General features: G+C 41.9%; 1 protein-coding gene and 1 long non-coding RNA gene across 2 annotated transcripts in view; one reads left to right on the forward strand and one right to left on the reverse strand.

The window, feature by feature from the left end:
• On the reverse strand, positions 1-6,635 carry LOC121489756. Its single transcript, XR_005987415.1, has 3 exons — positions 6,454-6,635; positions 2,187-2,287; positions 1-59 (listed from the first exon to the last, which is right to left on the reverse strand). It is a non-coding gene; the product is annotated as an uncharacterized LOC121489756 (long non-coding RNA).
• The window catches only part of XRCC2 (X-ray repair cross complementing 2), a 26,068-nt gene continuing 15,715 nt past the window's right edge, over positions 6,630-16,982 (forward strand). The window contains exon 1 of the mRNA XM_041753077.1: positions 6,630-6,751. Coding sequence (XP_041609011.1) covers positions 6,713-6,751 — 39 coding nt within the window. The 5' untranslated portion in view covers positions 6,630-6,712. The remainder of the gene's footprint in view (positions 6,752-16,982) is intronic.

Raw genomic sequence — 16,982 nt, forward strand, 5'->3', positions numbered from 1 at the left:
ATGTGGAGAAAGGGAACTCTTCTACTCTGCTGGTGGGAATGCAAAATAGTGCTGCCACTCTGGAAAACAGTATGGAGAGTCCTCAAAAAATGAAAAATGGAACTACCATCTAATCTAGCAATCCCACTCCCAGGTATTTATACAAAGAATTTATTTTATTCTTTTAATTATTATTTTTAAATTATTTTTATTTATTTATGATAGTCACAGAGAGAAAGAGAGAGAGAGGCAGAGACTCAGGCAGAGGGAGAAGCAGGCTCCATGCACCAGGAACCCAACATGGGATTCGATCCCGGGTCTCCAGGATCGTGCCCTGGGCCAAAGGCAGGCCCCAAACCGTTGCGCCACCCAGGGATCCCTATACAAAGAATTTAAATCAGGATTTCAAAGAGTTATTAGCCCTCCAATGCTCACAGTAGTATTATTCACAGTAGTCAAGATGTAGAAATAATCTCAATGCCTGTTGGTAGATGAGTAAAGAAAACATGGCATGTACATACAATGGAATTTTTTTAAGATTTTATTTAAGAAAAAAAAAAGATTTTATTTTTAGGGGCACCTGGGTGGCTCAGTTAAGCATCTGACTCTTGATTTCAGCTCAGGTCATGATTTCAGAGTCAAGAAATTAAGCTCTACTTCAGTTTAGCACTCAGTGGGGAGTCTGCTTGAGATTCTCTTCCTCTGTGCCTCCCCTTACTCCTTCTATAAAATGAAATGAAATGAAATAAAATAAAATAAAATAAAATAAAATAAAATAAAATAAAATAAAATAAAATAAAAAACTCATAGAGTCAGAGAGTAGAACATTGGTTTCTAGTGGCTACAGGGATTGGGAAATGGGCAGCTTTTAATCAAGGGCCTAAAGTGTCAGTTATGCAAGATGGATAGATTCCTGAGCTCTGCTGTACAACATCATACATTTAAACATTTGTTGAGAGTAGATCTCATGTTGTGTTATAATAAATTTAAAAACGTATAAATGATACTTTTTCTTCAACGCATTTTGAAGTTTCTGTTTTCAACAGATTTTGTTAAAATTGGAAGGGAAGATTCTACCCTCAAAGAGGTTATAGTTTTACTGGAGAGACACCGAGGGGAATTTTTTTTTGTAGCCAAGTACAGCGTTTAAGGAGCAGTGAAACTGATGTCAACTATTCCTCTGGCTGCACTTCACATTTCATGACTCTAATCCATACTGTCACTGCACTTCCCAGTTTCAACTGACATCTTTGTGATGCACATATTGGGTGAGGCCTAAGGACATTTAGAAATAGCTTAGTGCTGAGCATAAGCTGAATATAGTCCCAGAATTCCTGTGCTAATCAATTATTTATCCCTTACAAATGCTGAGATCAAAAATGAAGAAAAGTTATATATTCGAGCTTGACAGGAGGCTTTGGGAGAGCAGCAGGAACAAAATAGTTTTGAGTCTACAGTGGGTAAAAATGAGCTTCTCAGTTTAGCTTTACTTTATCTAAAACAAGGCAAAGAATTCTCCTTTGCTACCAGGAGTTAAAAATCAATTTATAAATTATAAGCAATATGTAATTTATATGAAACGTTGCAGTCTTTTACCATGACTTACTAGGATTTTCTAATGTAACTATAAATATATTGTGATATTTCTCACACTTTACCCCTCATTTTTGTTTTAATATGGAAGTGATAAGATATACTAAATTGCTACTTCAAAAAGCATCTTTTCATCTATAAAATTCTCATCCTTGTACACATACATTTTTAACTAGGCTTTAGTTTTTACAAATACTGTTACATTTATAGGAAAATTGATAAGATAGAACAAAATGTACCTGGACCCATGTACCCAGGTACCTGACACCCTGTTTCAGCAATGATTACCATCTGTGGTATATTTGTTACACGTGATAAGCCAATATTAACACTTGTCTCCTGTTTCTTTTGTCTTTGGTTTTCTTCCAGCCTCTCTGTCTTTGGTGGTGCTGGGCTCTCCCCTGGTGCTCACAGCCTCTGACCACACCCAGCTCTGCCTCTTGCTTTTCACCCCAACAGTATTATGCTCCCAATCTTTTCCGTTTCCATATATACAGCTCCCTTCTTCTCTGAGTGCTATGAAATAATCCCTGATGTGAAATACCATAATTATTAAATCAATCACCTATTTATAGACATTGGTATGATTTTACAAGCAAAGCTTCAGCACTTACCTGGCACATATTTCTTTATGTACTTGGGCTCATATTTCCAAGGGATGGCTTCTTGGAGGGGAATTGATAGGTTCGAGGGTATCGGCTGTACTCTTCTAAACCTTTTAGAAATAGAGGTTTCACAGTAGTGAACATTCTATCTGTCCGCTTTTACTTTTCTATGTTATTCATAAACTATTAAATGCTTGATTTAATCAAAATATATCAGGGGTGCCTGGGTGGCTCAGTCAATTAAGCATCTGTCTTTGGCTCGGGTCATGATCCCAGGGTCCTGGGATCAAGCTCCACATTAGGCTACCTGCTGGGGGGAGGGCTACCTGCTGCTTCTCACTCTGCCCCTCCCCCTACTCATGCTACCTCACTTGTGTGCTCTCTTTTAAATAAATAAAAAATAAAAATATATATTAATGATAATTCCACTCTATAAGAGACTGACTCATTTTTAGAGCCATCTTCCTTTGGCCCTATTCACTTTTCCATTGTCTACCCACAGGTTATAGCTTTTTTCCCCCCCTCCACTGGAATTCTACTATTCTTAAGTCTGGGACCTATCTGACTAGACCCATGTTTCCTCTAAAATACAGTCACTTTCCATTGCTGCCTTTCCATGTGGTCAGAGTTAAGTTCTATATAGAGGTTCCTGTCATCTAACATTTAAATCTGAGCACTTTAATCTCCAACAAAGGAGGGAAAGGATGTATCTGAGGCTCTGCTTTCAACAGAATGAGGCTTCTATCAGTGAGCAGACGGTTCAATCCTCTTTCTTTTTCCTGTGCTGGTTTTGCATTTCATTTTAGGAAAACATGACTCATTTTTTCTGTGTGGTCTGGTGGTTTGTGGTCTCCTTGCCCTCCGACCAACCTCCAGCACCCTTCCTCCGTCCCTACTTTCCCGAATGCTTCCCGCCATCTTCCCCACTGGTGCCTCCACAGTAGGGGGACATGTTCTGAAGACAGCGCCAGTTCGCCTCTGTGTTTCAATATACGTGGTTCTTTAATATATGTGGTTTTTTAATATATGTGAAAACAGAGTGTAGCCTTTTATTTCCTGGCTCATACCCTAAGTTTTATTTCCCTGATTTTCAGTGGTGTTTATAAGATCATTTTCCAGATCCATCTATTCAAAGTTCATTTTGTTTGGTACCCAGGCTCTGTACGTGGCCATACCAACTGTTGCAGCAATATGGGTTTGTTTAGACCTGTTGTATCATCACCCCCAGAATTACTGAGACCAGTACTACCTCAGTTCTTGCTCCTGTATTACTGACTCTGGCCTGGACTTAAACCTGTTCCCCTCCTGCCTTCTCTCACTTCCTCACACAAAGCTTCACAACCATTAGTGACACATTCTAGCTTCCTTCTGGGCTTTTCAGCAATCGTGATTACCGAAAATATACCTAAAGTTGAGTAGAAGGGCAATGGGCTCTGCATTTAAAGTCATCAACTGTAAGACTATCATGTCATTGTGAGGGATTTCCTTTTTCTGTTAGCCACTCCTCTTCTGTAATTAAAATGGCTTTTTTAAAAAAAAGATTTTATTTATTTATTTATTTTAGAGACACGGGGGGAGAGAGAGAGAGAGAGTAGAAGGAGGAGCAGAGGGAAAGGGACAAGCTCAGAGCCTGACATGGAGCTCAAGCCCACAGCCCTGAGATCATGACCAGAGCTGAAGTCAAGAGTTGGATGCTTTACCAACTGAACCATCCAGGTGACCCTGGTTTCTATATTTTCATAGAACAAAAGTAAATGTTTAGTTGTGAGGCACGTGCTTTGTTACATAATTTTTGTACATATTCCTAGGCATCTGTGCACATATTTTGAAATGTAATTATTAAATAATGATTCCGTTAAAATGAAATGGGAAACCTAGTCAAAGCAACCATTATAAGGAATTTTAGCCCTAAACCAGTGGTCATTGTGCTATGATCTGAGGCTCCTGCAATCGCCAGGACATTTCAGGGGTTCATGAGATCAACACTGTGTTCATAAAAATACTAAGATGTTATCTTCCTTTCTCTTTGTGTTGGCATTTGCACTGTGCTGACATCACAACAGACTGACTTCAGAAGCAGATAGGAGATTCTAGCTGTCATCTGATTAACCATTAAAGAGATTTGCAAAAAATGTAAAATGATGCTATTCTTTTCTCCAATTTTTAATTTAATTTAATTTTTAAAGATTTTATTTTTGTTAAATAATCTCAACACCCAGCATGGGGCTCAAACTCACAACCCCGAGACCAAGGGTTCCATGCTCTACCAACTGAGCTAGCTGGGTGCCTCTCACTAATTTTTGATTTAACAAAATACTTTTTTAAATAAAATGTGTTGGGGACACCTGGGTGGCTCAGTGGTTGAGCATTTGCCTTTGGCTCAGGGCATGATCTCAGGTCCTGGGACTGAGTCCCACATTGGGCTTCCTGCATGGAGCCTGCTTCTCCCTCTGCCTGTGACTCTGCCTCTCTCTCATGAATAAATAAATAAAATCTTAAAAATATATATATTACATAAAATATGTTGACATGTAACAGGTTAAATAAATAAATATATATATTTAATTTTCTCAACTTATAGTACAGCAATTACCATTAGATATATCACATATAAATATAAGTTTTTTTGGGATCCTTAATAATTTTTAAGAGTACAAAGTGTTCCTGAGCCCCAAAATTCTGAGAGCTGCTGCCCAAAAATGATTATTCAAATTCAGTCTGGATAGTTTTCTTGGAATTTCCTTTGACTTTTTTTTTTTTAACCTAAAAAGGTGAGAGAATTCTATCTACTATTTCCATCTTCACCTACATAACAGATTTTTATTATAACAACTCTTTTAATATATGTCTATAAATATAAATGAAAAGGAAAATAAGAGAGGGCATTGGAAATCCTATTCTCTAAGACCCAAAAGAGATATACAGATGGGTAAAAAAGCAGTCTCTGAGAAATAAAAATTCCTTCTGGAATGAACTGAGGTCTGTGTAATTAATTATCTGTAAAAATAATAAAACATTGGGGGACCTGGGTGGCTCAGTGGTTGAGTTGGCTTGGGTCGTGATCCCAGGGTCTTGAGATCAAGTCCCTCATCAGGCTCACCGTTGGGAGCCTGCTTCTCCCTCTGCCTATGTCTCTGCCTCTCTGAGTGTCTCTCATGTATAAATAAATAAAATACTTAAAATAGTAAGTTTGTAAATAAAGAAGATAATGTTGTCCTAGTCCATTCCCAACATCCACTTCTCTAAAAGTCTTAATCTCATAGTCTTCTTCAACAGCTTTCCTGAAAAACTCACATGCATACAGTTTACCTATTAAAGTGTATAGTTCAATGGCTCTTAGCTTATTCAATAGTTGTGCCTTCATTATACCATCAATTTTAGAACATTTTCATTATTTCAAAAAGAAACCCAGTACTCATTAGCCATTATTCACCAACACTCCCCCATACCCTCCAACACTAGGCAACCAATAATCTGATTTTTTAAAAATTTTATTTATTTATTCATGAGAGACACACGGAGAGAGAGGCAGAGACACGGGCAGAGGGAGAAGCAGGCTCCATGCAGGGAGCCCAATGCAGGACTCGATCCAGGGACTCCAGGATCACACCCTGGGCCGAAGGCAGACGCTCAACCACTGAGCCACCCAGGTGCTCCATCTAAAGCTAATTTTTACACCTACACCCTCCATCTTCTCTAGGTCCTGACTCCATCAAGTAGTCTTCCTCTTTCTCTAACCAGTAGGTTTCCTAGTTCTTTCCTGCCCGCATTTAAAATGCCCTAGGCTTTGCCTTCTTAAAAGACTCTTCCTTGATTTTTCTTGTTACTAAGTTATCTCCTTCCCTCACAACCATGTTTCTTTGAAGAACTGTTTGTATTCATGCTCTTTCCTATTTCTCACTAATGCGCTGATTCACTACACTATGGTCATCAGAGTAACGTGCGCCACGGTTGTGCCTCGGTTTCCTCATCTGTAAAATGGGGATAATAGTATCTACTTCATAGGACTGTGGGATTAAGTTATTATATGCAAAGCACTAAGGACACATACTAACCACTCTTAGTGTTAACTGTAATTACTATTACTATAATACTTATTTCTTAATTACATAGATTCTTGCAAACTTACTCTGTTTTCAGAATTCACCATGAATCCTATGTACAGCCAGCCACAGACTTTTAACCCACAACTGGACAAAAATCCCTACGTGCTCAGTAACTGCTTTGTTTATAATTAAAAAAAAAAAAAAAAAAAGGTCCATAATGCTAGTCTTACCTAACAAAAACGAATCGTAGTTTGTGAGAGAAGACAAAAAAAATAACCAGCGGTCTCCGGGTCTCCTAGGAGACGGGGTCTGACGTCACCTGAGCGAGGGAAGCCCGTCAGCCCTGCTGCGCATGCCCGCTGCCTCCCTGGCTGAGGAAGGGCGCAGTGCGCATGCTCCCTTCCGGGTCGGCGGGTCAGCGCGTCTGTCACGGTAAATGGCGCTGGTGGCGGGAAAGTTGAGTGCTTGCTGCGCCCAGCCTTCGGGGCGATGTGTAGTGACTTCCACAGGGCCGAGTCTGGGACGGAGGTGAGAGCTGCCGGGACGGAAGCGAGGGAGATGAGAACGGGGCGGTGGGAGGGCGGGGGAGGGCGGCGGGGCGCCCTGGCCGGGAGCGCGCGGCGCCCTCGGCGGAGGGAAGGCGAGCGGGGCGGGACTCTAGCCTCCCCTCCGGCCGCCCCCCTACCTTTGCTCCCCGGGGCGGGCTCCCAAGACCGGAAGTCCCTGAGGTGGGAGGGCTGACGAGCGCGCTCCGAGGCGGAGATGGGCACTCCAGCTGCGCGCACGGATAGGTTAGGTGTGCCATTCCTCATCTCTCGCTGCGCGCACGGATAGATGTACAGTTCCTCATCTCCCATCCCACTGCGCACACGGATAGGTGTGCCATCCTCGTCTCCCATCCCACTGCGCACGGATAGGTTAGGTGTGCCATTCCTCATCTCTCGCTGCGCGCACGGATAGATGTACAGTTCCTCCTCTCCCATCCCACTGCGCACACGGATAGGTGTGCCATCCTCGTCTCCCATCCCACTGCGCACGGATAGGTTAGGTGTGCCATTCCTCATCTCTCGCTGCGCGCAGGCGATGGTCATTCTCTCCCATCCCACTGCGCACACGGATAGGTGTGCCATCCTCGTCTCCCATCCCACTGCGCACGGATAGGTTAGGTGTGCCATTCCTCATCTCTCGCTGCGCGCACGGATAGATGTACAGTTCCTCATCTCCCATCCCACTGCGCGCACGGATAGGTGTGCCATTCCTCCTCTCCCATCCCACTGCGCACGGATAGGTTAGGTGTGCCATTCCTCATCTCTCGCTGGCGCGCACGGATAGATGTACAGTTCCTCATCTCCCATCCCACTGCGCACACGGATAGGTGTGCCATCCTCGTCTCCCATCCCACTGTGCATGGATAGGTTAGGTGTGCCATTCCTCATCTCTCGCTGCGCGCACGGATAGATGTACAGTTCCTCCTCTCCCATCCCACTGCGCGCATGGATAGGCGTGCCATTCCTCATCTCCTGCTGTGCGCACGAATAGATGTGCTATTCCTGATCTGCGGCGCACACGGATGGGTGTGCCATTCCTCATCTCTGCTTGCAAGGGATCCAGAGCTGTCACATGTTAACTGCTGTTAGAAATAGTAAACCCCCAACAGAACCGAGGAAAAGGGGGGGATTGCCAGTTGGAGAATTTATAGCCGTTATCCAGGACAGGAGGTACTTGAGTAGGTTGCCTCCCCTTCGCCCTCTAGTTCCTGTGTCTCTGCTTATGGCATCAAGCCCTGGCCGGCCCCGTTTGCATTTCCAGCTTAAATTCCTCCCAAACCATGCCAGGTCTTTGACGTCCTGCAAGAATTTATTCAGGAATTGAACCAAGAAGTGTCAAGTGCTTACTATGTGTCAACCACTGGTTAAGGAACTTGGAGTAAGAAGCAAAAGCAACAACTTCTGCCATCAAACTAGGAAGGGAGGGTGACTTTAAAGAACTGCAGCCTGTGTGGTAGAGCATGCTGTCTAGAAGGGCAGGTATCACAAGCTAGTTAGGAGGAGGCAATGACTGAAGTCTTAAGAACCTTGTGAAATATGTTAGGTAAGGAGGGGGTGGCAGTCAAAGCAGAGAGTAGCATTTAATGTGGGTTCTGCCTCAAGAGCAGAGGACTTATATAGGGGAACTGCAGGTAGATCTGTAGTTGGAACAGAGCTAGTGAGGGAGAGTGGGGTTGGGCAGGGAGACCTGAGAAATAGGTAGAGGTGGATTAGGAAGGATCTCTTATCCAGGTTGGGGAGAGAAGCAGTATTCTTGAGAGGAGTCAACAGACTCTTCCTGTGAAGGGCCAGGGGGTATTTAGGCTTTGCAGGCTAAGGGTCTCTGTCAGAACTACTCAGTCCTGCAGTGCTAATGTGAAGGCATCCATAGGGAGGTGAACAAGTTAGTATGGCTGTGTTCAATAAAACTTACTTTTAAACTTTCGGATTTGACCTGCTGGCCATAGTTTAGAGCCACTGCAGTTAAAGCTTTACTTATTTAAATGATTATTTGAAACCAAGGTTAAACCCAGATGACTTTTGCAGTCAAAACAAGCCTAGTATCAGGGATCCCTGGGTGGCTCAGCGGTTTGGCGCCTGCCTTCATCCCAGGGCGTGATCCTGGAGTTCCGGGATTGAGTCCCACATTGGGCTTCCTGCGTGGAGCCTGCTGCTCCCTCTGCCTGTGTCTCTGCCTCTCTCGTGAATAAATAAATAAAATCTTTAAAACAAACAAACAAGCCTAGTATCTTAAAAATGGGAGCCCAGCACAGCCCAGTCATTGAACAAAGAATTTAACGACACATCCTTGACCTGCCAGGTCTGCATGGAGACTCTAAGCCGATTGCCTGGCTCATATTACCAGGACAGAGGGGTGAAGGGGAGGATAAGGCACTGGGCCATAGGTGCTACTTTATTCTTTTTCCTTTTTGTTAAGAAAACCAGCTAAGTGAATCTCTCTTCCTTTAAGAGTTCTTGGATACTTGATGGCTAGCACTTAATTCGTTTGGACACAGTTTTCTTCCTTTGCACATTACTGCAGTACCTTATGGGTTCTACTTTGAGGCATCATGTTGAGGAAGATACTTGAAGTCACAAGCTAGCCCAAGAAACTGAAGTAAACTACTTTAAAATTTTAATTCACTAGAATTACAACTTTAAAAAACAGCAAATCACTCCCACATTTTGTGAGTATTAGGGAAAAGACATTTTATACAGGGTCTTCTAAGAAATTAAAGTTGCAAAAAAATATTTTAACAGATTCTAGAGATGGAATTATGGTAGACCAGGTAGCGAGTGGAAAACTTAATAATAATCCCTTGATTTAAAGATCCGCATTTGACTACAATTTATAATAAAATAACCAATTTTTTACCTTTTCTACTGTTAATCTTTATTTTTTACCCTGTTTATTCTTTTTTATTTTATTTATTTATTTATTTACTTACTTATTTATGATAGAGAGAGAGAGAGAGAGAGAGGCAGAGACACAGGCAGAGGGAGAAACAGGCTCCATGCCGGGAGCCTGATGCGGGACTCGATCCCGGGACTCCAGGATCGTGCCCTGGGCCAAAGGCAGGCGCAAAACCGCTGAGCCACCTAGGGATCGCCTACCCTGTTTATTCTTCTTAACACTTAGCACACCTGACATTTTATGTTGATTTAAGGGTCATAGAGCAGACTTTTTGCTGTCTGTTGAGTTTACTCCTTTACTCCAGTGTTTAGAACAATATTTAGCCCATAGTAGGCACTCAGTAATTGTTTATTTAGTGGATAAATTTCGTGTCTTTCTCTTCCCTCTCCCCTTGTTCAACCTTGCTTCATGTGTCATTGAGAAAACAAAAAATTTCACAGAAACTCCCTTAATTTTTCTTGTCTTTCTGTTACTGATTTGTAGTCTGTGCCCATCATTGTTAAAGAACATACTTTATATGATTTCAGTTCTTTTAAATTTGTTGAGGTTTGTTTTATGGCATAGAATGTGATCTGTCTTCTTAGAAGCAACTTCAGAGTACTTTGAGGTGCATGAATGGATCGGTTGGTTAAGCATCTGACTCTTGGTTTTGGCTCACTTCATGATGTCAGGGTCCTAAGAATGAACTGCCCCACACCCCCCACCCTCACCAATCTCCATGCACAATTGGGAATCTGCTTGAGATTCTTTCCCCTTCCCTCTCCTGCTCCTCCCTACAGCATGCAGCATGTGTGCCTCAGTGCACACACAGTCTCCTTCTCAAATAAATCTTTTATTTATTTATTTATTCACAAGCGACAGAGAGAGAGGCAGAGACAGGCAGAGGGAAAAGCAGCCTCCATGCAGGGAGCCCAATGCAGGACTCAATCCTGGGACTCCCTGATCAGGCCCTGAGCTGAAGGCAGATGCCCAACCACTGAGCCACCCAGGCGTCTGAAATAATATCTTTTAAAAAAGAAAGTGCAACTTCTCCACTTAAATACGGATTTCTTCCATTCCATTCCTCCTTAAGGACTTTACTGCTACAGGTGTTCCCACTCCTCTGGTCATTTTTCTGTCTTTCGTACTTTTAATATTCTTTTCCACCAATCATTTCCATTGGTATCCTAACATAAAATAACTCCTTAGATGTCTATACCCCATCCAGCCCCATTCTTTTACTTGGCACAGCAAAGTGTTTGTACTTTGTGTCTGCACATCTTTATCTCCCAGTCACTCTTTAACCCATGGTGATCAGGATTCTTTCTCCCACTGTACCACTAAAAATTCTCTTTTCAAGGTTATCAGCCAACTTTATGTTGCCAGATGCTCATTTCTGAGTGAGCATTTCTCATTTCTTTTAGACTCAAATATAGGAACACAACAGAATGTGTACTTCCTGTAGGCAAGCCGTTAGGAGGGAGAGAGGGAGGGGATGATCCATGCATGTCTAGTACCTGCTCTTGAAATAACACATTAGAAAATCTTCCCTGAGGAAGAGAATGAGAGAATAGGAGAATATGCCAAGAGTGTTTCTCCAGCAGAGTTCCTCACATGCAAAGTGAGAATAAGTGTTCAGCCAACATTAAGCTCCTATAATTTTGATTTCGTGCTTTACTGTTTTTTTCTGGGACTGCATATATTTGATTTTTTTTATCTAAATGAAAATTTGAAGCAGTTTGGTATAAATTCTTGATGAAATCTGAAAAATGCATTTAATGGGATTATTAATTTGTGGGATAGCATATATTTAAAATTTAATCCTTACAAATTCTGCTAGAAATTATAATGCTGCTTACACACCTTCAGAATGGCTAAAATCAACAACACAAGAAACAATGGTTGTTGGCCAGTATGTGGAGAAAAAGAAATACTCATGCACTGTTGTTAGGAATGCAACTGGTGCAGCCACTGTGGAGAACAGTATGGAGGGTCATCAAAAGTTAAAAAAAGAACTATTGATGATCCAGCAATCGAACTTCTGAGTATTTACCCAAGGAATACAAGAACACTAATTCAAAGGGATACCTGTACCCCAGTGTTTATAGCAGCATTATTTACAGTAGCCAAGAATATGTAAGCAACCAAGATGTCCATCAATTGATGAATAGATAAAGAGGAAGTGGTACAGGGATGCCTCGGTGGCTCAGCGTTTGGGCATCTGCCTTCAACTCAGGTTATGATCCCAAAATTTGCTTCTCCCTCTGCCTGGGTCTCTGCCTTTGTCTCTCTCATGAATAAATAAATCTTAAAAAAAAAAAAAGAAGAAGAAGTGGTATATACATACACTAGAATATTAATTCAGCCACAAAACAATGAAATCTTACCATTTGCAGCGACATGGATGGAGCTAGAGAATATTATTCTAAGTGAAATAAGTCAGAGAAAGATGAATACCATGTGATTTCATTCATTTAAGAATTGAAAAAATAAATGGGCATCTGGGTGGCTCAGTTGATTAAGTGGCTACTTTTGGCTCAGATTGTGATCCCAGGTGTCCTGGGATCCAGCCTTGCATCAGGCTCCTTGCTCAGCAGGGAGTCTGCTTCTCCCTCCCTCCAGCTCCTGCTCTCTCTTTCAAATAAATAAAATCTTAGAAAAGAAAAGAAGCAAGCAAAGGAAAAAGACAAACCATTACACAGACTCCTAATTATAGGGAACAAACTGATGCTTACCAGAGGGGAGGACAGTGAGGGGATGGGTGAAACAGGTCATGGGGATTAAGGAGTGTGCTTGTCCTGATGAGCACAGGATGATGTATGGAAGTGTTGCATTACTATATTGTACACTTGATTGTACACCTGAAACTATATGTTAGTTAACTGGAGTTAAAAACTTAAAAAAAAAATTTGTGCTGCTTAAATTATCAAGTGTATATTTAGTATTTTTTGCTTTATATGTATTTATTTTTTCTTCTTATAGGATGATTGCTTTTATTTTTGTCTAATTTTTATTTATTTATGATAGTCACAGAGAGAGAGAGAGAGAGAGAGAGAGAGAGGCAGAGACATAGGCAGAGGGAGAAGCAGACTCCATGCACCAGGAGCCCGACGTGGGATTCGATCCCGGGTCTCCAGGATCGCGCCCTGGGCCAAAGGCAGGCGCTAAACCACTGCGCCACCCAGGGATCCCGGATTATTGCTTTTAAATATTATTTATAAAAGCATTAGCTTTTCATGGAATGTACTTAGAAATGATGGGATTTAACCATATAGTGTGTTATTCAACAGTTATCTTTTCCAAATAATTTTATTTATTTATTTTAGTTTATTTATTTTATTTTATTTATCTATTCACGAGCGACACAGGCAGAGGCAGAGAAACAGGCAGAAGCAGAGGGAGAAGCAGGCTCCATGCAGGGAGTCCAATGTGGGACTTGATCTTGGGACCACGGGATAACGACCTGAGCTGAAGGCAGATGCTCAACCGCTGAGCCACCCAAGTGTCCCTTTTCCAAATTAATTTAGACAAAAGCTTGATTGAAGAGCCAGGCCTAGTACTCTGCCCTGAAGGACAGTTGAGTTTTCAAAGCGGCAAAGGAGCCTGATTTCCCATGTGAAGAGGAATTGGTCCTCTAATTTATGGAGCTACCATAAGAGCCAGATTTTGCATCAGTCACCTAAATACTGAGCTGCTGCTTTGCTTCGCTTCCTTACTTCAGCTCCTTTCTTACATTCCCTGTGTTATAGCTGTTTTTGCCTGAATTTCCTCTACATATGAATTGTTTTCATTTTCTAGGTGAAAACCTAGGCCTGTTAGGGGGCAGGAGCTAAGGAACTAAGGAAATACTTAGTTTAGAATGTTGGATTTAGGTAGCCTTTTATACTTCACTGGTTTGTAACACTGCTGCTGGGTGGGGTCTGTCTGCAAATATTTAATTAGAAAGGTCAGGGGATGCCTGGGACCCCTGGGTGGCTCAGCGGTTTGGCGCCACCTTTCGCCCAGGGCGTGATCCTGGAGTCCCTCGTTGGGCTCCCTGCATTGAGCCTGTTTCTCCCTCTGCCTGTGTCTCTGCCTCTCTCTCTGTCTCTCTCTCTCTCTCTCATGAATAAATAAATAAAATCTTTAAAAAAACAAAAAACAAAAAGAAAGGTCAGGGGAAATGAGCCTTTATCCAAATGAGTCTTATATAGACATTTACCTTAATGCCATTTGTTTCTGGTTAGTTTGATCTTTAAGTTCTTCTTTCTGCTCTTGTGTAAGTTTTTCTGCAACCAAATGCTCTTTAAAGACACCTATATGGTAGGTATTCTACTTACTAGGTGTTGAAGGTACGGGATTGCACCAGAAAGGCCTTGTGTTAGTATGAAGAACTTAGATGATATACTCATGGACACGAATATTCAAGGACTTTTGTTTGGTAGAAATTTGCAGACTATCCAAACATAAAAATCAAGATAGGGGCAGCCCCTGTGGCCCAGCAGTTTAAGCGCTGCCTTCAGCCCAGCGCGTGATCCTGGAGACCCAGGAGTCCCACATCAGGCTTCCAGCATGGAGCCTGCTTCTCCCTCTGCCTGTGTCTCTGCCTCTCTCTCTCTCTCTTTGTCTCTCATGAATAAACAAAATATTTAAAAAGAAAATCAAGATAGTTTGAGGTTCTTTACGCTCTCCACCCTTCCCAAGCTTGCCTACATGTGTCCTGTTTACCTTTAACAGGCAGCTGAGTTTCTGCCAAACAAAGCATTTCTCCATGGTAAGCCAGAATAGATTCTTTTCCTTTTGAGTTTTTACATCCAGGTGAGGGAGACAGGTTGGTGTAATGTGTTAAGTACAGTAATAGCTTCATGGAAAGAGGTGGCCTTGAGAGATGTGTATTATCATCATTTGTTCAAAAGTCTTGACCTTAGGGGCACCTGGGTGGCTCAATGGTTGAGCATCTGCCTTTGGCTCAGGTCGTGATCTCAGGGTCCTGGGATCAAGTCCTGCATCAGGCTCCCTGCAGGAAGCCTGCTTCTCCCTCTGCCTGTGTCTCAGCCTCTCTCTGTGTCTCTCATGAGTAAATTAATAAAATCTTAAGAAAAAGTCTTGATCTTAGAAATTTAAATGAGAGAATAGGCAATGGATTCCACATAGAAAGAAAAAAAGCATTTCTCTATCAATGCACATTTTGTGTTTAAAAGAACTATATGCTAAATTTCTCATTCAAAATTGAAGGTGCCAAAAAAAAATTGAAGGTGCCTTCCACAAATTAAAACTGCCCGCAAGACTGAAGAAAAAAGCCAACAAGCCCACCTTGTTATGAAATGGCTTGTTAAGGACCTTACTCACTGAGCTGTCTCTAGCAAGATGAGTAAACCTTAGCAACCCCATCTCCCTGAAGAGGCATTTCTTGCCCTGGGGGTTGGGAGTGCTTCAGGGGCCACCCAAAAGGAGACTGTTTAATGGATGTGTGTCCTAGGTCTCCAGGGCAGGTCAAGGATGTTGTGCCTTAAGGGTGTACTTAAGGGTGTGGTTAAACAAAAGGAAATTCCCAAGAATGTTGGGAGGGAGCAACATGCTCCAGGAGGTCCCAGGTCATTGGCTGGTCCTTGGGATGATTTGTCCATGATGGCATTAGTCAGGGTCACACACCTTTGCAGCACCTGCCTCTATTTCTCTTGTAGCATCTACAGTACTTTACTGCAGTTTTGTAACCTTCTGACTGTCCCCTATTAAATTCTTTGAAGATGGAAACTGCTACATCTGTGTATCCCTAGCACCTCCCTCAGTTCCTGGGACACTGTTGACTTGGCTGAAATGTTTACCAGTGGATATCTATACAATTAAGTATTATCCCCATTGCAGACCATATACTTGTTACGGTAATAGTGCTGCCGTTGAAGACATTTAGGGCTCCTTGTTGCTGTTAGAGGGAGTACTAACAGAGATGGTTGAAAGAGGCCAGGTGATTACGTAGACAGGATCTCAGACAGATTTTGGATCTTAGTAGGTCCAAAAACCATTTCATCTCTGTACTCAAATTTTATTAGACTCGCCACTACTGACTGTGAGACATTGTAGCACAGTAGAAGAACCCCAGCCTTTGGGAGCCAGAATAGATCTCCTAAATCTTGACTCTGGTATCTACTAGTTTTCTCATCTGAAAAATAGAATGGTAATAAATACAAACCAAATGTCAAATCTATTAATTAACAATATTAGTGAAACTGCCAAATAGACTAAAATTGTTGTGTCCACTGTGCATTCTTTCCTAAATAGGAAATTTGGCCTCAGAAAGATTGTTGAGAGAATCAAGAGAAATCCATCACCAAGCTAATTGCCCAATGTGTTAATCTTCCCTAAAAGGATTAAACTGTCTTGTCTGGCAGAACTTATTCGGGTTTCCTTTATCCTGGACACTTAATAAACTCTTTTTTGCCCTTCAGAAGCTCCCGATTGATTATACCTGGCTTCTTTCAATAATTCCTTAAATCTAGACATCATTAATTTTAATTTCTATAATAGGTTTGTGTCAGGCCTTAAGGTGTTTTGTGTGTGTGTTTTTTTTTTAAGATTTTATTTATTTTTTTGAGAGAGACAGAGAGAAAGAGAGATAGAGCCAGAATACAAGTAGGCGGAAGGAGAGGGATAAGCAGACTCCACGCTGAGCATGGAACACAATTTAGATTCAGTCCTATGACACTGAGATCATGACCTGAGCCAAAACCAAGAGTCAGATGCTTAACTGACTGAGCAACCCAAGTGCCTCTAGGGTCTGCTTTCTGCTTAGGTTTGGAAGATATCTCATCCTATAAAATGGCTTTTATAAACTGTTACTCTTATTTGTATTGTAATTTGTAAGGGTAAATCTAGGTTCTGGGATGCAGTTTTACTGCCTCTGTACTCTGTATACTCTGCTTTGTCATTGCAAAACATTATTTTGAATATTCTCTTTCTTTTAAAAATTTTATATATTCATGAGAGGCACAGAGAGAAGCAGAAACATATAGGCAGAGGGAGAAGCAGGCTCCTCACAGGGAGCCCGATGCAGGACTGGATTCCAGGACCCTGGGATCACAACCTGAGGCAAAGGTAGATCCTCAACTGCTGAGCCACCTAAGTGCCCCTTGAATATTCTCAGTAGTGGGAAGTTTTCACCCTTTGAAAATTAATTTGATTTTTTAATTGGTGGCGATTCAGATGCAAACTGGCTAACAGCCAATTTAGTAAAGGGAGTAATACATTTTTGTCCAAGTGTCATGTCAATGTAACACCTTCTTGAACACTTTCTTACAAGGACTTCTCACAGGGGAGAATTCTAAAATATTTTGAGGGATCCCTGGGTGGCGCAGCAGTTTGG

Source organism: Vulpes lagopus, chromosome 4, assembly GCF_018345385.1.
Source record: "Vulpes lagopus strain Blue_001 chromosome 4, ASM1834538v1, whole genome shotgun sequence".
Lineage (NCBI taxonomy): Eukaryota > Metazoa > Chordata > Mammalia > Carnivora > Canidae > Vulpes > Vulpes lagopus.